General features: G+C 40.1%; 1 protein-coding gene across 9 annotated transcripts; it reads right to left on the reverse strand.

Annotated features, from left to right (window-relative positions):
- Positions 1 to 613: 613 nt before the first annotated feature.
- Positions 614 to 22,852, reverse strand: LOC131137312 (ral GTPase-activating protein subunit beta-like). 9 transcript variants are annotated; one of them, XM_058085103.1, is made up of 33 exons: positions 22,708 to 22,852; positions 21,795 to 22,019; positions 20,590 to 20,792; positions 20,346 to 20,512; positions 20,092 to 20,278; positions 18,986 to 19,117; positions 18,641 to 18,819; positions 18,390 to 18,458; positions 15,339 to 15,490; positions 15,037 to 15,262; positions 13,235 to 13,270; positions 12,256 to 12,457; positions 11,461 to 11,628; positions 11,251 to 11,365; positions 11,002 to 11,149; positions 10,657 to 10,721; positions 10,421 to 10,565; positions 9,011 to 9,141; positions 8,724 to 8,906; positions 7,482 to 7,630; positions 6,236 to 6,423; positions 6,042 to 6,145; positions 5,753 to 5,908; positions 5,237 to 5,299; positions 4,715 to 4,924; positions 3,820 to 3,978; positions 3,572 to 3,737; positions 3,375 to 3,497; positions 3,112 to 3,248; positions 2,923 to 3,031; positions 2,754 to 2,832; positions 1,902 to 2,050; positions 614 to 901 (listed from the first exon to the last, which is right to left on the reverse strand). In XM_058085103.1, exons 2-33 carry the CDS (start codon positions 21,969 to 21,971, stop codon positions 708 to 710), a joined length of 4,671 nt encoding a protein of 1,556 aa, XP_057941086.1. In that variant the 5' UTR covers positions 21,972 to 22,019; positions 22,708 to 22,852; the 3' UTR covers positions 614 to 707. The 9 variants fall into 9 exon arrangements, with proteins under 9 accessions (XP_057941086.1, XP_057941087.1, XP_057941094.1 ...); XM_058085104.1 differs by lacking the exon at positions 13,235 to 13,270; XM_058085111.1 differs by lacking the exons at positions 5,237 to 5,299; positions 18,390 to 18,458 and having other exon boundaries at positions 5,753 to 5,905.
- Between the last annotated feature and the right edge of the window lie 552 nt (positions 22,853 to 23,404).

Genomic DNA, 23,404 nt, shown 5'->3' on the forward strand with positions numbered 1-23,404 from the left:
CAACAGTGTACATGTACACAATAGTGCTTCTTGGGATTACACGCCAACAGGTCATTAGCATTAAAGCTACACACACAAACCGGCGTGTACCAGGTAGGGCTTACTAAATGTGCTTAAACCGCAACAACAACAACAACAACACACTACTGTGGGATCTAGAATATGGCACCTCAATCTGAATCACCCCTGAAAACCCCCCCAACCTCAAAAGTGGAACAATCCAGTGAGGCAAATGACAGACTTTTCTGGCAATTGGTGCTCATAAACACATGTTACTATTACAACATCATTAGAAAGTCACTTCTATAAGGTTAAATGTTAGCCAACTCAGGTCCAATACACTATGTGACCTGAGAAAAAAAACATTGTTAACATGGAAGCAAAGGGCTAAATCAACAAAAGCGGTCTTGAGTAAAATGCCCCTTAATCAATCGTCAATGAGCTGCCCAAAGACACAAACTGTATCCTTTTTTCCAAGCCTTGGCGTCTTCACTACTTTTCCACACTTTGCTCTCAGAGTCAAAGGCAGACAGTGTTGATATATGGATTCATATAAATAAAGTTGTACAGTATAAATATAAAGATTCTGTGTTGTGTGAATCATGTATGCATGTTGTGTGTTTTGTGTGTGTGTGTGTGTGTGTGTGTGTCGTGTGCGCTCATGAGCCAGTGTTAGGACAGGACAGGATGAGTGGAAGGTTTTCGTGTTAAAGGTGAGGCTTTCCCTCCCCCACCTCGCGGAAGAGGGAGGTGTAAAATTCGGGCTCCAGCTGTTTGTTACGGTAACGCTGCACGATCTCCGTGATCCTCTGCTTCCGCCTGACGTGAGGCGGGTTGTACGAGTCGCTCTCCAGACGCTTCCGTCGGCACACGTTGATGACGGTCTGACGCACCAGAAAGCCTTGAGTGGAGGAGGACACAGGAGTAAGACTTCTGTAATTACACTGCTTTGGTAATACAGCCTGATAGTGCTACTTGTGCTAGTTAATACAGATGTCTGGTGGGATACATTATGGTCCTCTACAATCATTCATTCATTCATTTTCTACCGCTTTTTCCTCACGAGGGTCGCTGAGGGTGCTGGAGCCTATCCCAGCTGTCTTCCGGTGAGAGGCGGGGTACACCCTTGAACCCAACAATACAAAACTAACTTAAAACTACAGTCGCTATATAGGGACTCGAACATGCGGCCTATTACACATTTGAAAGACAAGTCATATATACTATTCTAACTAAGCATCAGCAATGTTACACTGGTGAGACATTAATTTAGATTACATTACCTTAACAGTGCATGTCCGAGTGGAAAAAAGTTATCCTCCCATTCGATGTGGAAGTGGTTATTTTTTTTTTTGGTGTGGTTGTTTGTTTCAGTAATGTGATTGTTGATCGACCACATTTTCGTCATTCTCTTAATAATGCAAAAGCTACAGTATTTTACATCAACGCAAAAACGTCACAATCTGTGATAATACAATGTGCATGAGGTTGTGTATGGTTTAGAAAGTTGATGTTCATTTATTCATTCATTTTCTACCGCTTTTTCTAACAAGGGTTGCAGGGGGGTTCTGGAGCCTATCCCAGCTGTCTTCGGGCGAGAGGCGGGGTACACCCTGGACTGGTGGCGAAGCCAATCACAGGGCACATATAGACAAACTACCATTCACACTCACATTCATACCTTGGAGTTGCCAATTAACCTAGCATGTTTTTGGAATGTGGGAGGAAACCGGAGTACCCGGAGAAAACCCACTCATGCACAGGGAGAACATGCAAACTCCACACAGAGATGGCCGACGGTGGAATCGAACTCGGGTCTCCTAGCTGTGAGGTCTGCGCGCTAACCACTATCCACTATGCAGCCCCCTCTACAATCAAGCAAGCAAAAAAAAAGATACTACCTAGCGCCCGGCGACTGACCACCATGCCGTCCACCAGGGGGATCACCATGCCAAATTTCCCCACAGCTCCATGGAGTCGGATCCGAAAGAGGCCGGTCTTCAGCGGGTGGATGAAGACCAGAGGAACATCCTTCTCCAGTAACCCCGATCTGAAGAGTGAATGACATTATACAGTAAACCTCGGATATATCGGATTCAATTGTTCCCACTGGTTTTGTCCGATATAAGCGAAATCCGTTATATGCGTATACCGGAAAATGTCCGTTTTACGCATATATCGGATTTATATCCGGTATATGCGTAAATCGGATTTTATCCGTTATAAAAAGGCACTTCCTTGACTATGTTTCCAATGTACCTGGACGCGCAGGCAACGCTGCAAATGACGTCGTATAGCGGCCTGTCACGATTTGGCGAATCGGAGCGCCACGATGCAGCCATCCGATATATGCGAGGGAAATTTAATGGAAATGCATTGGAACGGGACTGGAGATTTTGTCCGAAATAGGCAAAATCCGTTATAAAAAATCCGATATATGCAATGAATTTTTATTGGAAATGCATTACAGAAAAATCGGTTCTTTTTTATCTGTCCGTTGTGAGCGAATTTCCGATATATCCGAGTCCGATATATCCGAGGTTTACTGTAATAGAAAAAAACTGATGGCAAGGTTACTGAATGTTCCCCGTTGTCAGCCTCTATCACTTCCTTTTTATTGCCCACCGTCGCACATGCTGCATGTTCCACTTCCTGTTTTGCACTGAAGCTTGGCCTTGGTCTGCATGCTTCTTTGCACCAAACAATTTGGCTTTTGTATCGACAGTACAAGCAGTACAATGTTTGTAGAGTACCTGCAGGACGTGCTGTTGCTCATGCTTGCTTCCAAACCTGTACTGGTTTCCCCCAGAAGGTCTGACAATGGGAAGTTCTCTGAGGAAAAAATAATAATAATAAGCGACCATTTAAAACCACAAGGTAGGTCATGGGAGAAATTGCTAGGAATTCTCAGCACAAACCTACCAATATCATCAAAGCGCTCCACCCACACCACAAACACTTTGGTTTCAGGACCCAGTGGCGGAAAAGACTTTCCACTCGAAGACCTTTTGGTCTTCACTAAAGGACTCATCTATAAAAAGACAAACCGACACACATAAGTCAGTCACTCCCTGTTGTGCAACAATGCTGTTCGGTATACGGAGACGTTACCTTTTTGGCAGACTCCAGGTTTTCCGAATGATTTGGGAATAGCTCGAGTGTGAGATTGGGCTGTTTGAGTAAACTGGGCATGAGATCCATGTTGGTGTCGGCCTCCAGTGTAGAGTCGCTGTGCACCGATGACTCCTCTGTCGGATTAAACGGCTTTATGAAAATAATGCTCTGTTTTGAATACAAACATACTGAATAGATCTTTTACTACAAGACTAGATAGGACCGCTCTGAAGTTTTCTTTGTGAATGTAAGATACTGACCAGAATGTTCAGTCAAAGATGGCACGACAAAAGCGATCTCAGTCAGCGCATCGGCGTAGTACAAAACTTTCTTCTCCCCGTTGAACACTGAGCCTCCTGTATCCTCAGGAGTAGATGTTTCCTCTGCAAAAGAAAGAAAAAAACTGTATTATATATAATACATGTCAGAGACAAGTTCTCTTGTTTTAGTGACTCGCCAGTCTGTTGGAGATCATTTTCGGAGCACGAGTTGAGGGACCAGCTGGTATCGAGGTGCCCCGTCCACCCCGGGTGGCTGCCTACGTCCACGGGCCAGCCTAAGGACAGCAGGAACTCCAGGAAGTGAGGCTGGACGCTAGATGATGACTCTACATTCCTCAAGATCTGAACACAAACAAAGCCAGGTAAACGATTTAAAGTCACTACAGGAAAAAACGCCGCCATCACTAGTTGGAACTTTTCTCACCTCGTGGCTGGTTTTCTGTCCAGCCCTGACATAGAAAACAAAGACGGTGTCAAACGGTCTGCAGGGGAGCAGGTCAAGGTAGTTGATGTCATCAAAGAACCCGGGCAAGGACGACTCCAAGCCGATCAGGTGAGGAGGTAGACGACTGTTGTTGGGCTCCTGTCGGGAGACTCAAACATTAGCTTAGCATTTGGTAATGGTTTTATTTCATTTGAACATGCATCAGATTACAATTGAATGCATCACATGATCAGTTCACAGTTCCACATGTCCAAAAGGAGTAGGAAGCAAAGAAGCAAAGCTTATTAAATCCTACCCCTCCATCGGGTACTTTTACAATCAGTAACTGTTACATTTGTTCACTTCCTGCTTTCCATAATACAGTTTAAGTTTAAATAATGCACCTCATACTGAAGTAAAAGGTGATATGACCATACAATGACATAATGGATACCATAGTAACTTGTAATAGGCGGCACGGCGGTCGAGTGGTTAGCGCGTAGACCTCACAGCTAGGAGACCAGGGTTCAATTCCACCCATCTCTGTGTGGAGTTTGCATGTTCTCCCCGTGCATGTGTGGGTTTTCTCCGGGTACTCCGGTTTCCTCCCACATTCCAAAAACATGCTAGGTTAATTGGCGACTTCAAATTGTCCATAGGTATGAATGTGAGTGTGAATGGTTGTTTGTCTATATGTGCCCTGTGATTGGCTGGCGACCAGTCCAGGGTGTACCCCACCTCTCGCCCAAAGACAGCTCGAGATCCTTGTGAGGAAAAGCGGTAGAAAATGAATGAATGAATGAGTAACTTGTAATTTGGCTGACTTTACGGTGCTCATTTGGGATAAGTGGCATAGAAAACATAAAAAACACGTATAAATACCACAGCTACTCACCTTGAGCGCCTCCAGGGAGAGGAAGCCAAAATGTGAGAGGAAGAGTCGCGCTGTCTGGAACTCCTGCGACGGCATAGGAGGTTTGCAGTCAATCTGCGGGTCGGGAAAAGGCTTGGACTTCCAGACGTCGTCGCTATGTCGCTCCAACGTGTTTTCGTACTCTATCTGCTTGCTCATTAGAATGCGCAGCCTGTCGTGTTGAACTTCCAGCTGAAAAGAGAGCGATGAGAGGATTAGAAGACATGCTGCGGCAGAAGGGTGCGTTTGTGAAAAGCCTGTTTAAAAGGTCACCCGTGTTTAGGATCTCATTGCAACAGCATTCATAATAAAAGGAACAATTAAAACATGGATACTCTGCTTCACTGAAAGGTATATACATTTATTGGTTGAATGCTGTTGCAATTTTTTCAGAGTGCTTTTCAAAAGAAGACATGACACCCCCGAAAAAAATCCCACTTGTTTTGCCAAATAACAAGACACCCCGCCAAAACCCAACCAACTGTGTTTCCAGCATCAACTCACGTGTGGGATATAACTCAGCGTATTTGTAGTTCTCAAATCATCCAGCCAGCCCAAATAACCCGCCTAGGTTTGTAAAGTAACATAAAAATGGAACATTTCAATATAATAATAATACAGTATGCGGATACAAGATGAACAATATCTCAGAGCTCAAGCGTATCTCGCCTACAGTGCACGCCCATATAGGGAAGTCCGCCCATCTTGTGGCATCACAAACGTCCAGTTTTCCAACGCTCTCTGAAACAGAGCTTTTAGATCCATCCCGAATGTCTTTCACGGCTCAATTCCAAATGCGAAAACCTCATTATGTGAAACTTTGGCATTGTTTAACACGGGAATTCAACATTGTAACTATTTTTATAGGTTAGAAAGGTGGAAAAAATATAATAGGTCCCCTTTAAAGATGTACTACCTATAAGCATTGTTACGACAAAGACAATCTTCCACCAATCTTTCATGCTATCTTTATCATAACATGGCTGCTGAAAATGGAGGGATGAGATACTGCACTCTCACCTCTTTGCTAACAATGTCATCCAGGTCAGGAATGCTAACATCGGCTTTAACAAGGGGAATCTTGTCCACCTCCTCGGGGAACGGCCTCTGCTTGACATTGTATTTGATCCCCACACCGTTGTTTGGTGTCGGACGCCCCTCCGGGACAAACACCTGCTGTGGGAGGAGGAGAGGAAAACAGTCGGTGTGGTTCTGTCAGACATCAATAAGAAATAAATCTGATGTTATTTTGGTTTATAATTAACATTAGATGCTTTAAGGTTTGCAGCAATCTTCTGTGTGATCTCACCCTCTGATTGGCCCGAGCTCCCCTGGGTTGGTGGAAGAGCTGCATGGTCCAGGCATGTCTTCCGGCCGTCCCTCTGATGAGAACGGTCACAGATGGGCTGGGGTCTGTCAGGAGGGAGATAAACACGGTCCCATCTTATAGGTTTCTCTCAGCTCATCTAAGTTTCGTAAAATACATGATATTTAGCTGCTCACTCTGCTCATTGCCGAGAGGTTGCTCCAGCATGGCTAGAATGACAGAGTTGTCCAAAACAAAGTAGCGGAAGTTGCTAGCTCCCGTAGCGCTGAGTCTGGCATAGCGGATCAAGGTGTCTTCGTTGAGAAGGCTGCAAGTAGAGGAGGGACCACTAGGGGAGGGGAAGGCTCCCAAGACCTGCATGATACTGGGTAAAAAGAATACAGTGAAACCCATGTAAGTCTGTTCCCCTTATGTTGACAACTCATGTCACTGCGGTCTAGCCTGTCTTACATATACTACTAGTAAGGGACAATCACCTTGCTTAAAAAGAGGATGGTAATGGTTTAATTTCATTTGAACATGCATCAGATTACAATTGAATGCATCCCATAATCAGTTCACAGTTCCACATGTCCAAAAGGAGTAGGAAGAAGCAAAGCTTATTAAATCCTACCCCTCCATCTGGTACTTTTACAATCAGTAACTGTTACATTTGTTCACTTCCTGCTTTCCTAATATAATTTTTTAATTGTTTTTTTAAATTTAATTTATTAATTTTAATTTAAGTAATTTTAATTTAATTTAGTTTAATTTAAGTAATTTTAATTTAGCTTAATTTAATTAAAGTAATTTTAATTTAGTTTAATTTAATTTAAGTAATTTTAATTTAGTTTAATTTAATTTAAGTAATTTTAATTTAGCTTAATTTAATTTAAGTAATTTTAATTTAGTTTAATTTAATTTAAGTAATTTTGATTTAATTTAATTTTTTTGTCATGTACCAAAGCACGAGGTGATATGACCATACAATGACATAATGGGTACCATAGTAACAGTCAATATAGTCATATGTATAGCACATCAAAAAGCTATGGCTTTTTAACATAGTCCGAGCATATAAGTGTTTCAAATTTAGTTCTTCCCTGAGATCATATTTTTCCTCTTTTGTAGAGAAGTATTGGATGACATTTTAGGTAATTGGTTATTTTTTGCCTTATGCATTATTTTAGCTGTTTGAAGATTAAGGATGTTTGAATAATGGCAGTTGTTTTTCTTTTGTGTCATACACAGAACGGTAGATGCATGTGTTTTAACTGTTCCATAGTATTACTCAAGTTAAATAACATTTCACAAACAAGTGGTACAATAAAGAGTGGTTCAGCATCAATAACATCTTACTTTAATATGAGTGTGTTACTGTTTCAAGTATGAGCTCAGAGGGCTCACTCCGTTCCACCAAAAAAAGATCAATTGTTGCCTCACCATGACAAAGTGGCCTCGGCAGCATCTTTCACCCTCATGGAAGCCGGGTTGTGCTCCTTCTCTCCTTTGTGTCGGATTTCCTGTTCCTGTCTGGACTTGCTGCCGGAAATTCCCAGCTCCACGATTTCCAACACCTCCACCAAACAATCCTTTTGCCAAATAAAGTTACGTTAGACACAGAAAAAAATATAATTATAAAAGCAATCTTCACTCGCTGAATGTACTGCAAAAAAGGTCAGTAAGGATAATTCATAATGCCGCCTACAGAGAACATACTAACTCCTTATTACTAAAACCACAAATACTTCAACTTGCTGATATAGTTCATCTTCAAACAGCTAAAATAATGCATAAGGCTAAAAATAACCAATTAGCTAAAAATGTCATCCAATACGTCTCTACAAGAGAGGAGAAATATAACTACATTTGAAACACTTATATGCTAGGACTACGTTAAAAAGCCATAGCATTTCAGTATGTGGAATCAAACTATGGAATGGATTGAGTAAGGAAGTCAAACAATGCACAACGATGAGCCAATTCAAGAAACAATACAAGCAGTTGATGTTTGCTAAATACAAGGATGAAGAGTCTTGAACCAGTCATGATGTGCTATATATATCACTATATTGACACTTACTATGATACACATTATGCCATTGGATGGTCATATCACCTTGTACTTTGGTATGAGGTACATTATTAAAAAAAAAAAAAAAACTTAAACTGTATTATGGAAAGCAGGACGTGAACAAATGTAACAGTTACTGATTGTAAAAGTACCAGATGGAGGGGTAGGATTTAATAAGCTTTGCTTCTTTCTACTCCTTTTGTACACGCAAAAAAAAAAACCTTAAACTGTATTATGGAAAGCAGGACGTGAACAAATGTAACAGTTACTGATTGTAAAAGTACCAGATGGAGGGGTAGGATTTAATAAGCTTTGCTTCTTCCTACTCCTTTTGGACACGCAAAAAAAACAAAAAAAAAACTTTAACTGTATTATGGAAAGCAGGAAGTGAACAAATGTAACAGTTTCTGATTGTAAAAGTATCAGATGGAGGGGTAGGATTTAATAAGCTTTGCTTCTTCCTACTCCTTTTGGACATGTGGAACTGTGAACTGATTATGTGATGCATTCAATTGTAATCTGATGCATGTTCAAATGAAATTAAACCATTACCATATATACAAGGCATATTTTTGAACGATTTGAACGATTTGAACGTTTGAACGACGTACCTTTTCATCCAGCATGTCAGGGTGTTCGGTGAGCCACACGCAAAGAAACTGGAAAGCAGCTACAATCATGGAGTGAAGGTCTCTGGACTGAAGAGGTGCTGGACGGCTACACTGGTACACAATGTAGCCACATATAGAGCTAACAGCTCGCTTGCGGTCCGCTGAGTCAACCCCCACCTTGACCTGAGCAAAATAAATTGTTCTTGTATTAAATAAATGCAATATGAAGAAACTAGACTAAATTTGAGATTTGGACGTGTGAGAAGTGTGCTGTACGGTAGCTTTACCTTGGCGAGGCCGGCCAGCAGCTCCAGGGCGGCAAGTGAAATGCTCATGTCTTGTCTCCACTGGGAGTTGAGCCTCTGAGTGACGAGGTGGATGCTACGGACCAACAGGCCTGCCGCTGTATCTGGAAGAGCTACAACATATGACACCCCGAAATACCAAATAGAGCAGAGCAGAGCAGAAGACATGCAGCATTTTAGGGGGTTAAAAACATGCCTTGAAAGGACAGACTTGGAGGAAAAAAAAAGCACATACTGTAGAGCATATATTAATGTACATGATATTTAAATGAATTCTATTTCACTAAACAAGAAATAATGGCAGGTTTTAATACTGGACACTGCTTCTTGCTAGTCGAGTTTGATAGATAATTCTAACATATCACGGAACTCTTTATATTATAATTATAAAATTATAAAATTATAAAATTATAAAATTATAAAATTATAAAATTATAAAATTATAAAATTATAAAATTATAAAATTATAAAATTATAAAATTATAAAATTATAAAATATTATTAATATAATATATATATTATCATTATATTTTCACTGAACCCTTTATATTGTAAATATATTATGAATATAAATATCATAAATATATTATATAAAATTATAATATAATATATATATATTATAAAATCATTTGACATTTGAAAAGAATAATGTTGTTTTCCAATGACTTTTTCAGGATTAACAAAAAATATATGTTTTTTTCACTGAACCCTTTATATTATAAATATATTATAAATATAAATATTATTAATATAATATATATATATTATAAAATCCTTTGACATTTGAAAAGAATAATGTTGTTTTCCAATGACTTTTTCAGGATTAACAAAAAAAATTGTTTTTTTCACTGAACCCTTTATATTATAAATATATTATAAATATAAATATTATAAATATATTATATAAAATTATAATATAATATATATATATATTATAAAATCATTTGACATTTGAAAAGAATAATGTTGTTTTCCAATGACTTTTTCAGGATTAACAAAAAAAAATGTTTTTCTTTTGAAAATCTATATCTTCACTGCCATGTATGTTTAACATGATTTGTTTGATGTGTTTTTATCCTGTCAAAGTGACAATACAAGATTTTCATCAGGCAGCAACAATAAGAGTAACAGATTTGGAGATAAACAGCAGCACTTCACATATTGTTGAGGAAAAAGCACACCGTCACAGCAAAAAAAGTGTAGCAGCACCTACAGAGACATTTTATCCAACGCTTCTTAACTCTGCATACCACTTTAACCACGTTAGCTAACAAAGAGAAAACATTTTCATTTTATAAAAGTCACATGCTTATGATTGACAAGCAAGCAGGTGAAGATGACATGTGGCAATTGCTTATGGGATGGGATGGGATGACCCGAGCTGTGTCTTACCGTAATCCCGAAGTAGAGCCTGGGCAGGACGTTCAGAGTCCGGACTGGTGGCTTCCGTGCTGCCTCCACTGCTGAAACTGATGCCGCTGTTGGTTCGGCTGTGACTCTGGCTTCTCGAGGGCGCATGAGTGCCATCGATGCTCCCCTGGCAACACCAAACGCAGCAGGTCCACATTAGTGAGCACGGTGATGTAAAAATATTGCTTGTTATTCAGGTGGAAAGAAGCGACACGTACCGTTTCCGTCTGCGCACCTATGGACTCCAACAGGGCAGAGTCTTGAACAATATTTAGCATTGCACCTGAGAGAGGATACAAGATGAACAATCAATACAAAGGGAAGGAAAATGGACACCAAATGGAGTGCATTACTACTTTTGTTTCTGATTGTTACACACTAATAGTATAAATACATTAAAATAATAAATAATGGTTAAAAATAAAAATATACAACATAATTGTATTATTAGTGGGTCTCTATATATTTCTTTATTAACGCCACAAGATGGGAGTAGCTGCATCTGAAGTATCAGGAGAGGCCAAACACACAGATTGTATTTCAGTACTGAAAACCGCCCATACCCAGGATGAGTTGCGTGTTGGTAGGGTCCGTCTCCGTCTGCAGGGCGCCGATTAAAACATTGACAAGACGTAGCCTCAGGGACAAAAAAGACACGGGCTGGTCATGAGGCAAGCCATCCTCCTCGTTAAACTTGCCCTCCAGCAGAACCTTCAAAAAGAGAAGATATCATATGTTGTGCAGAAACATTCACCTTCAAAAAGCATTGGCGGTAAATCAATAAATATATATAAATTATTAAAGGTTCTTACCTCTGATTTGATGTTGCCAAAGTGATGCGGCAATGGCAGCATGGCCAGCAGGATGTTAATGGAGGCTCGCCTCAGATCCGTGGGATTTACATACATCTTGAATTTTGACAGCTCCCTAACAAATGAACCACAGGCATGTAAATTTCTGGAAACCACTTCAAAAATATTCAACGGAACAATGTAATGATTGCATCGTGCTATTAGCCTGACCTATCTGGTACAATAGTCTCCAAGGCCGCTACGAAGTATGGCACAACCACATTGATGCCCTTCAGGTCGGTGCAGAAGAGACAGGAAGAGTTAAGAATGATGGAGGCCAAGACGGGTCTACAGATGAAATCAGAGATCTGGAGACCTTGAATCAACACCATGTAGAACCTGTTGGAAAGAACGAAATTAACATTCTGTTAATTTATAATTAATTAATTTAAATTTTTTATAATTAATTTAAATTTTGTTAATCATGTGATTGGCACTTCGACGCAAAGATCACAAAACCACAACAAGCAACATTGTTGAATTTAATATGCCATAGAGAGGAATATGACGCCTCATATAGTTACTATTTTACACCTGGAGATGGCGGACATCTAACTTTAATCGGTGCAACACTGCGGCAGCACATTTTGGAGCTTCACCATGTTTGGGGTTGCAGGAGGGGACATCTCAGAAACATTTGACTGCTCAAAGCTTAAAAAAAAAATACACGACTAACTGATGATGATGGCTGGGTTTGCTTTAGAGGATTAACCTAAAGTTCTCGGGGTTTTTTTCCCATAAACACAAACACAAAATCAATTGAGTGGAAGCTGACACAGTCTTTCCAGGTTGTCCTTAAACACAGTAGGAATGAACTACTATGTCATAAATAATAAAGTACAGTAAAAGTATCACAGTGTATTTCTAATAAAGGCAAACCAAACTAGGGTTAGACTCTAACAGGCTGTATATTTTAGTTTTACATGATACAATCTGACAAAAAAAAACAATTCCTGAAGATATTACCTGGAGAGGTAAACTGGTAGAATTTCTTCACCCGTTTTCTTGCTACAAAAGATACGGCACAGAGTCCCACAGGCCTCGGCTCGGCCTGCCTCATAGCTCTCCGGGAACTCATTGGCGTCAAACATGGGGTTGGAAACCATGGAGTCAGTGGACATTTGTGAGCCTTTCCTTCTCAGCTCCAGGCCTACTTGTGTGGCTATCGCTGCACAGAGTGGGGGAAAAAAACGGAATGAAAGCAACCTCAATTGCAATGTGGCATTTTTTTCGGGGGTGACGACTCATGCACAGACAGGCAAACAACCAAAAAAGTTAACAATAACAAAAAAAACAGCATTTCACTGCTATGACATTCACAGCATTACAACATACAGTACACATTCATAATTTCATAGCATTGAATAAAGGGAATTCTGACACAAAGACTTTGCCATACAGTTCCGCCATTCAGGGACGTAAACCAAGTGAATGGAGATGAAACACAAAATCCCTGTGTCAGCTTTCTGGCTGTATGCACGACTATCACTCAAGATCACAGAACATTCACGTCATGCATTGAGGCACCAAACCAATAATTCCAGAGTTCAAACAAACAACAGAAAATGATCAAAACAAAGCTGAACTTGAGATGGTCTGAAGCCAAATAAAGATTAGTGTGAATATCTTGAGAATTGTCAAAAAAATAAATAAATAAAATACAAAAAAACAACAATGTGACATTATAGCAGACTGGCAACGTAATTATGGTGGAGACATGTGATCAGTAAGTGGAATCATTCCATCACCTCTGGAAGATGCCGAAACTACACTGATGGGACTTATTTTTATTGGAATGACGAGGAGTGACAACAGAAAAAAACGATGGCGGTAATTGCGATGATCATGGGGCAAATCAAAGTCAAAGACTGGTCATGGAAATTAAAATCAAGTGAAGAGGTGGGTTTTTAAAAAAAAAAAAAACAAAGCTGCTGTTCCTACTTACAAGATTTATAAGAAAGGAGAATTTGGATAAAAGAGGCTGCAAGATAACAGAAATAGTGGAGAGACACAAAATCAAAGCACAGCCAATTCATTTCAGGCATGAATTGAGTTGTTGTTTTTTTTTTGTTGTTGTTGTTGTTGATCTACAGATTGACCTACTGCAGTCAGACATTGGAGAGGCGCACAGGACACTACACATAAAACATGTCAGGGGGCCAATGATCAGGAGTACCACTTATAAATAAATACCGTACATCCTCAAATAGTGGCCTCTGCTCTAACAGAGGCCATGCTCCAATTAATTGCACTTAAATACCTTGAATTAATGGTAATGGTATTATTTCATTTGAACATGCATCAGATTACAATTGAATGCATCCCATAATCAGTTCACAGTTCCACGTGTCCAAAAGGAGTAGGAAGAAGCAAAGCTTATTAAATCCTACCCCTCCATCTGGTACTTTTACAATCAGTAACTGTTACATTTGTTCACTTCCTGCTTTCCATAATACAGTTTTTTTTTGTTTTTGTTTTTTTAATAATGTACCTCATACCGAAGTAGGAGGTGATATGACCATCCAATGACATAATGTGTACCATAGTAAGTGTCAATATAGTGATATATATAGCACATCATGACTGGTTCAAAACTCTTCATCCTTGTATTTAGCAAACATCAACTGCTTGTATTGTTTCTTGAATTGGCTCATCGTTGTGCATTGTTTGACTTCCTTACTCAATCCATTCCATAGTTTGATTCCACATACTGAAATGCTATGGCTTTTTAACATAGTCCTAGCATATAAGTGTTTCAAATGTAGTTCTTCCCTGAGATCATATTTCTCCTCTCTTGTAGAGAAGTATTGAATGACATTTTTAGGTAATTGGTTATTTTTAGCCTTATGCATTATTTTAGCTGTTTGAAGATGAACTATATGAGCAAGTTGAAGTATTTGTGATTTTAGAAATAAGGAGTTAGTATGTTCTCTGTAGGCGGCATTATGAATTATCCTTACTGACCTTTTTTTGCAGTACATTTATCGAGTGAAGATTGCTTTTATAGTTATTACCCCATATTCCCACACAATAAGTAAGATATGGTACAACCAGAGAGCAATAAAGAGTGTGGAGTGATTTCTGATTGAGAACAAATTTTGCTTTATTTGAAATATTTCTGGTCACCTTATGTTGTATATTTGTAATGTGAGGCTTATAGCTCATATTTTCTTTTAATAATTATGTCTTATGTTGACGGTGTTGTAAATCAAACTTCCTTGTTTACATTTTGTAGTCCTCTGCTTCTTTGTGTTGAAACTTATTTTGGGTATTACAAGAATTTATGCTCATGTACAGTTTATATATATATACGGGCAAGCAATACTTTTATTTCATACAATATATTGGATATCTGATTTTTTCAGCCCCACAAAACCCATATCAGTCAAGCTTTAAAATAAGCATCTGCACTAGAAACGAACAGCACTATTTGAGGAATATACTTTTATATTACACCCATGATGCCTTTTTCTTTAGGTTTTAAAAATTGTCGCTCGAACCTGATGAGTTTCTCAAACCAGGCCACTTCTAGCCAAGCCCTCCACAGACAGAAGTAAGTTTCTGAGTCAATGGTAGAAGAAAAAACAAAACAGACCAGACATCCCAACAACACAGAGTTGAAAATAAGACACTACAAAAACACAGACAACTCCACACAAAAATGTTATATTAATGCCCCAGCAGCATAACACCCACCTGCCCATGCATGGAATGGTCTAGTTTTGGGGGCACGGTCTGGCGACTTACCGGTCATGCTGGGGTCTCGACTGAGACCGCTGTGGAGCTTACAGTGGACCAGTGCGGCATCAAATAACCACTGGCCAAATAGGTTAAGGATGCTGTTGACTTTGGGGCGTGTCGGGGCGGGCAGCGGCCTGGACTCCCAACTGCTCTGGTTTGGACTGGACAACAAAGTCGGGGAGGATGAAGGTTGCTGCTGCTGCGATACTTTTGTCGGTTGACTGCTACTGCTCTGCAACGGGGGGGTGGGGGGACATGTCCAATTTAAATCACCTTTCAAAATAAACTGAACATGAAACTGGACTTACAGTTGAACTCTTGCTTGTGGTTTTGGTGACCACCGTGTGCCGCTGCTTGCGACTGTGAGGGGGGGTGGTGTTGACAACAGAGGGGGGCGGAGACATGCTCATTCTGTTGACCGGTGTAGGAGGGGCGCTGTCGGCTCGAGGACGGGATATGCCTGATGAGAGGATTGGGTCCAGTGAGTTCATAGAATAAAACGGAGAGACGAGGAACAATCACTTCTTAAAGCAGGGGTGTCCAAAGTGGCACCCAGGGGGGCCGTAACACAGCCCGAATATTGTTTTGTCACTGAAAACAAGGACAATAAAGCACAATGTAACAAGAAAAAAAAAAAGGTTCAACGCTGACTCTAATAACATTGAACAATATACAGTAGAACTCGCTTAAGTCGGCCATGCTGATGTCGACATGAGGACAAATTCATCACAAAATATTTGCAACATATTCTTATTACTGCTTCTGCTCGGATATTAACACGGGGGCAGATGCTCAACTGCGACGAAAAAAAAAAAAAACTGGCCACGTTGCAAGCGAGTGACACTGGAAACACAAAGTTAGGATGCATTTCAAGGTTTATAGTGTGCACACAGCCCTTAATGTACAGTACCTCGCGCACTTCCACTTCCATATTATTGTTTATTGTTTATCATCATTTCCTCTGGTAGACCTGTTCTTTCGAGACAGCAGCAGCTGTGTTAGATAGGTGTATAAAATATACAAAAACACAACAATCTAAAGATGATACAGGAAGATGATGTCAACAAACATTCTACTTATGTCTCCTAGCAAAGGTCACGTGTAAATGTGTGGTCAGTTTCGGCTATGTCGACAATCGCTTACAGCTTCGACGTATGCGGGTTCCACTATAATAATCCTTACTTACCTATAACACAAACCTGGAGCACGCACACACACTCATAGACTGATATATCAGGGTCTCTGTTGGTTTCAACAAGCCACATTTAACTTTTTAACCCTTAGATGCATAAGTGGGTCAAAAATGACCCGGTCAGGTTGTTTTCTTGAAATATCTTTGTAATGAAAATTTTTTATCATTTCATTTTCCAAGTATTCCTCAAAAAACGTGTTTTGCCATTCACATTTTTAACTTACCTTTTATACATTTTAAGAAATTTTTGTTTTTATGTTACTACCCCAACTTTCCATAAGTGGGTCAAAAATGATGGTCAGGTAGTTTTCTTGAAATATCTTCGTAATGAAAAAAAATTATCATTTCATATTCCAGGTATTCCTCAAAAAACACGTTTTTGATATCATGCCATTCACATTTTTAACTTACCTTTTATACATTTTAAGAAATGTTTGTTTTTGTGTTACAACCGCAACCTTCCATAAGTGGGTCAAAAATGACCCGCATGCATTTTCTATTGAATCCAATAGGAACCTTTGATTCTTATCAACTTTGGCTGTCAGGAATAAATTAACCTAAATATAATACTAAATATCATACAAGTGATTATTCCTAAACAAAAGGGCAAAATCTACATAAAAACGCATTGATTCTACTTATGGAAGAGTGTAGGGTCCAGTCACTCGTGCATCTAAGGGTTAAAGACCGTCATGGATATAATTAAAGACCCACTTCACACCCATACTGGCTAAAAAGTAGCAACAACATGATGGAAAATCTGAAGCCCACACAGCACACAAGGTGGTGCTTTTATTCTGTAAATTCTTACTGGGCTACACAAGTTAAAGTGAGACTGAAAAAGTAATGTTAAGACATTTTTTTTTGGGACAGACCGTTCCAAATCGTGTTTAAGGCATTTGAAGAGATTTCAAGGGAGTTTTAGACATTTTAACGTCTTGAACTCAAATTGATGGATTTTACACTCTTTAAGCCCCAGCAGAGACCCTGGACAAACACACACACACACAAGAGCACACACACACACTCACATATTACTGTATTTTCCGGACTATAAGTCACACTTTTTTTCATAGGTCGGCTGTTCCTGCAACTTATACTCCAGAGCGACTAATAAATGGAAAAAAACTGTTTATGTTACATAAACACTGGACACCTTGTGTTGTGTTTATTTTTCGTGTAGCTGAATAACCATTGTGGGTGGCACGGCGGTCGAGTGGTTAGCGCGCAGACCTCAGAGCGAGGAGACCAGGGTTCAATTCCACCCTCGGTCATCTCTGTGTGGAGTTTGCATGTTCTCCCCGTGCATGCGTGGGTTTTCTCCGGGTACTCCGGTTTCCTCCCACATTCCAAAAACATGCTAGGTTAATTGGCAACTCCAAATTGTCCATAGGTATGAATGTGAGTGTGAATGGTTGTTTGTCTATATGTGCCCTGTGATTGGCTGGCCACCCGAAGACAGCTGGGATAGGCTCCAGCACCCTTGTGAGGAAAAGCGGTAGTGAATGAATGAATGAATAACCATTGTGTTAGCATTTCTTACACCTATTCACCCTGTTCTCTATTCTTTTATTAATGTTAGAACTTGCCATCCAAGATGACGTAATGTCTATTTTGGTCAAGTAGTTTGTAAAATAAATTACCTGCAAAAAATGCGACTTATGTATGTTTTTTCCTATCTAATTATGCATTTTTGGCTTTGTGCGACTTATACTACGGAGCGACTTATAGTCCAGAAAATACGGTATAAGCAAAACAAATGATCTTGGATTAGTTTTGTCTCATTGAGAAAATTACAAATATGAAAATGGCCACCACACATCCTTTGATTTTTCAGTATGTGGCCTTCTGTTGAAAAAGTTTGGACACCCCAGACTTCATTAATTTTTCTGTTTTGCTATTAAGTGTAATCTGAATCTGTGAGTTGATTAAAGGCAGAATTCATTGGTTAACATGCAAGACAAGTGGGTTAGATTCTAATCAAAAAGGTGCCTCATCTTGATTGAGTTTTTTTTTTTGTGCCCACAGAAAGCCCTCGCAAGATGTTGAAACGGAGATGGAGGGTTAGGACTCCTCAACCTCTCCTCCATTTTTTTTTATATATCTTCACCAAAACCTCATTATTATGCCCCTTTTCTCAATACAACATGGCCGCTGGTGTCTGTACCATGGGAGAGTCGTGCTGGACAAAAAGAGAACACCCTCTCACGTACATCTCTCTTTTCAACTGAGACACCTATAAGTGTAGAAAGAAAAATACACACTGACATTGTCATGATTTAACTGACATCAGGCATCTGGATTAAAGCCGTGGGGTAGCCATCACACACCTGCAACATTTTATACTTACCACGCCTAAACTTTTTTTTTTAGTGTAACGACTGTATATGTAAGTTACACATATGATGCTCATCTTACCCAGAAAGGCGTCCACCAGGCAGCTGACCCCCCGCATGGCCCGAAAGAAAATCTGCGGCAGTTGTTTGAGACATGGATGCAGCACCACCTCGTGAGGTATGCTGCTGGAGTTAAGGAACTGCTCCTGAAACTTTGGAGTGGTGCTGACTATGGCGGGGTTGCTCAGGTCCACTGGGTTGCTGGAACACATGAAGAAGAAATGTAGCGGAATTGCTGCAAGGGACCGGAAACAGAGACGTCTGTTTTGGATTGTGCAAAAAATGACAAATTGACAGATTCAGATTGTTCACACTGTTGATGGTGGAGAGGAAAGTACTGACTACTTGTGTAAGGACGTTAATGTACCTGAGCATATGCAGAAACCGATACCACGTCTGTGCCACGCAGTCGTTGTCCATCTCTAACGGGATTAGGTTGGCGTCCTCATCTGGGACTTTAAAAGCCGGGAAGGAGGGTCCGTGGGTGAAGCGCAAAAGTCTGAATGCACAAAGATGTTTGATCAGAAACAAAATATCATATCATATCATATCAATGCAGACCTACCAACATGTACACATTTATAGTACTCAACATGCAATTTGACTCTAGAATATGCTCTCCATTTTGTTGCATTTTCTTGGTTTCATTTTTAAGTTCAGTCTGCATAGTACAGATAAATTAATAAATATTATCAGTTTCTGTAATATTTCAAATTGGGCTGGGCAAGGGGGGGTGGCGCGATAACATTTCTGTACAATGGGGGGGTCATGACAAGTAATTTAGAAGCAATAATATCAGGCAACTCCGGTTTCCTCCCACATTCCAAAAACATGCTAGGTTAATTGGCGACTCCAAATTGTCCATAGATATGAATGTGAGTGTGAATGGTTGTTTGTCTATATGTGCCCTGTGATTGGCTGGCCACCAGTCCAGGGTGTACCCCGCCTCTCGCCCTGAGAGCGCCCCCCGTGACCCTTGTGAGGATAAGCGGTAGAAAATGAATGAATGAATGAATGATATAAGGCAATTCGGCAATTCATTGATGTGTATGTGTGTGAATGACAGGAAGAAAAACTCTGACTGGATTGGGAATAGTCATTTGGCATCACATTTACTGGTTTACTCTGGGTCCTAAATATCAAAAGACGCCTCTTTTTCCAATACTTGTTATAGTAAAGTTTAACGAAATCAAAGACAAAATGTATGTACGTGAGTGACAGGAAGAAAGGCTCTGACTCGCAAGGTGAAAAAGTTGCTTGGCACCACCTGTTGGTTTTCAAGTATATAATCTCTCAACCTTTAATATATGATAGATGACCCTGTCTTTTTTCCAGAGTCTGCATGCCTCTAAATCATGGTGCATGTGAATGACAGGAAGAAAAGCTCAATTAGCGGCAGCTGTCACTTTGCATGTAGAAATCTGGTGAATGTATTTTTTGGCCTGCTTTTTAGGGACTCATCGCCTGACTAACCTGGAGGTGAGGGCGCAGGCCACTCGGCTCCATTGCTCCACCACAGGCGGGTGATGTCTCCAGTTGGCCAGCATCTCCCTCGCCGTTTTCCAGTACGGCGGCGTGGGAAAGCAGCGAGCACATGCCAGCAGCCACACCTCGAACAGCACGGCCATCAATTTCTCCGCCAGTTTCTCAGCCACTCCCACTTGAAAAATAATACAATATGGTCACATTTCATGAGGTCCACAAACGCATTCGTGCCAGTGGATTACCTCCGACTGTGGGCGGGGCGAGCAAGGTGTCGTTGATGCGAAGCAGGAAGAGCAGCAGCACCTCCCAGGTCTCCCGAACCATGAAAATAGATTCCCGGGCTAGTTTCTGCACGGCAGTCAGCACCTGCTGGCAAAGCCTGATGTGATTCAAGCTGTGCTGCTCGGGCCTGGAAGAGGTGATAATTTGACACAGTGTTCATAAATTGCAATTGATAAAAATTATAAAAATTATATATGACCCCACCTTGGTACAAAGACGTTGTAGAGATGTTTGAGGATGGTCTGCACATACATATTGGGCTCTTTGACCACGGGTTGAGGCATGGAGTCTCGGGGCGATACAAGGGCCATCATCCAGTCCGTGTAAACATCCACGCACAGCTTGACTGTGTCGCCCTCTAGAGGGAGTGTGAGGCCGTAGCATAGCACCTCCATGGTCCACTTCACCTTGGGGAGCCAAACCATTCCTATTAAAACTCAATAGCCACGTTTACATGAGGAGTTTTTCTCTTTCCGAATGGAATCTTTCCGAATGACTTTTCCGAAAGCAATGGTATACATGGAAAGGAATATTCCAATTACATGTCTACATGCACCGCTATAATCAACCAGAATAGTCAATGGGGCATATGTAAAAAAAAAGGTAAACATAAACATCACGCGATACCTACTTCCTTGAGTTTTTCTTTCACTTGTTGGAATAACTCCGTATTGCCAGTTTTTCCTTCGTCCAGTCTTGAAATTTAGTTTGAATCAAAAACAAACTTTCCGCAGCAGTCCAGTGCCGATTGCTCGCCTCCATTTTTTTTTTTTAAATCGAAGAACATCTGTAGCTGCGTGTTACGTCATATCTCAGCATTCGCTGAAAGAATACAACCGGGAACAGGAAAAAATAAAGTTCAATCTTGCTAATATTTTATAATTAAGCTCTTCACATGATTTATATAGATATATATTTTCTTTTTTTACTAAAACTGGACTTGTGAATGGCGTATAGAAGGGTTTAAATTCTGTTCCAAAGATGGCGGTTAATGCACACGAAAGCTGCTTGCCAACCGCCAATAAACAACAGAAGAAGAAAAACACGAGGAAGAAGAACACAGTCTGACAACTTTCCGTTTGAGCGGGTACAAGATACCTCAATCGGATTGGGGAAAGGAATATTCCACCCCCTGGGAATCCCATTATATATTCATTCAGATTGGCACTTTTCTTTCGGAATGAGCAAATAACCCAAATGGAATTGGAATATTTGGGTCCATTTATACGTGGCTAGTGACTACAAAGTTTATAAACACCAAACCAATCATTTGCTCCAAAAAAAAAAAAACTGCTTCCTGTCTTTGACTTGCATGTAGCTAGTTAAGCCTGCCCACCACTTCTTGGAGGACAGCAGGCTTCGCTACACACCTTAAAATGAACTAAACTGTCCCCCTTTTCCTCCCTCACCTCCTTGTCCGTCTTGAGAATGTTCTCGGTGGCCACAGGGCTCACAGCCGTGCACAGAGGCTTGACCACAGCGTTGGCCACCTCGGTGCCAACATTGGTGGGATAGGAGTGCAGCACGCTGAGGTGGCCCTGGTCGCTCTGCACCACCAATTGCAGCGAGCGCCACTCAGAGTACATTGTCGGCGGTGGCGGCGTGGCGATTCTACTCGCACCTCCTGCCCCCTCCTGCAAACACACACACACAAGTTCAAAGGTCACGAAAGCACAGAGAAGCATCTTCCTGTGTCTTTTAATGAATTGGAGCATCACAATGACTAAGCTCTATTTACAAGTCTTTGATTAATCTTTCAACTCCATTGAAACCTTAATAAAGGTACAATGTAGTACAGAATCAACCCAATATTACCTAACACAATCATTTCCTGCAATTTTTGCACAGGTAAACAATGCTATTCTGTTCGATCCTTCTCGAATTAATTCTAATTGAGGAGTACTTTGACAATAAACTATGACAGCATAAAGTATGCATGTCTGATTTAGTATATCCAATAAACAACGCCATCCCATACAGAGATTTAAGATTAGAATGAATGCTAGGCTACCAGGAAACGGCATTAGCTTCCTGCTGCTAGCTTGCGCGTACATCATAACATCGTTAGCATTAGCCCGTTATAGCGTTAAGCAGCTGCTAAAATGGTTTAAACATCAAGAAAGAATGCAATCACTGCATTCGCGGCCGAAAGTATTATTAAACGGCGTTGTAGTTTATTCGACGAGTTTATCACCTTATGGTCGACATTTAGCCGCCATGGTTGTCATCTCTCAGCTAGCTAAACTCACAACTTCACCCATCAGCACCAGCACAAGCGCTAAGCTTTCACTCATTCACTCGTTAAGGATTGTTTTTTTTTACCTGGACCAACTCGGAATGTCATAATGTAGGCCTTGGGAAAAGCGTAGTTTGTGTTCTCAGACCCTTACAGCCTCCATCTTCGCAATGTCAACGCTTGAATATTACAGCTTGATGACATGGGGTGCAGGTTTTCAGAAGCTCGACCCCCACTGGTTAGTAAGTGAACTGCAGCAGCCTTCCTCAGTCTTAATTGTAAAACATGGGCGCTAAGGCTGTTGCCCCCTAACGGTTGGTGAATGAACTGCACACCCCTGTATTCCAATACAGGGGTAGTGTATTGTAATATACTGTACTGTATATATGTTCAACTACTTTCTCAATTAAATTGTTTGTTTAAAAACGGATGTAGATCTAGTTATTGACAAAAAATTCCTTTATTTTCATTCAATTTTATATTCATTAAATTTTTTTTATTTCATTTTATATAATTATTATTTAAATATACAGTAAATATAAATACAATATTTAAATATACATACAAGTTTAAATATAAAAAATATATATAAATATAAAATATAATATTTATATAATAATGTAAACATATTTATTTTAGATTATATTTTTAATTGTATTTTTGCTTTTATAAAATATTGCCAACAGGACATACAATAGAATGACCACAGTATACTTAGTAAAATCAACAACGTTTTGTTCAAAAAGTGATTTTTGAAGTAATAATTTAATTTTTATTCTGATT

Source organism: Doryrhamphus excisus, chromosome 10 (assembly GCF_030265055.1).
Source record: "Doryrhamphus excisus isolate RoL2022-K1 chromosome 10, RoL_Dexc_1.0, whole genome shotgun sequence".
Classification (NCBI taxonomy): Eukaryota; Metazoa; Chordata; class Actinopteri; order Syngnathiformes; family Syngnathidae; genus Doryrhamphus; species Doryrhamphus excisus.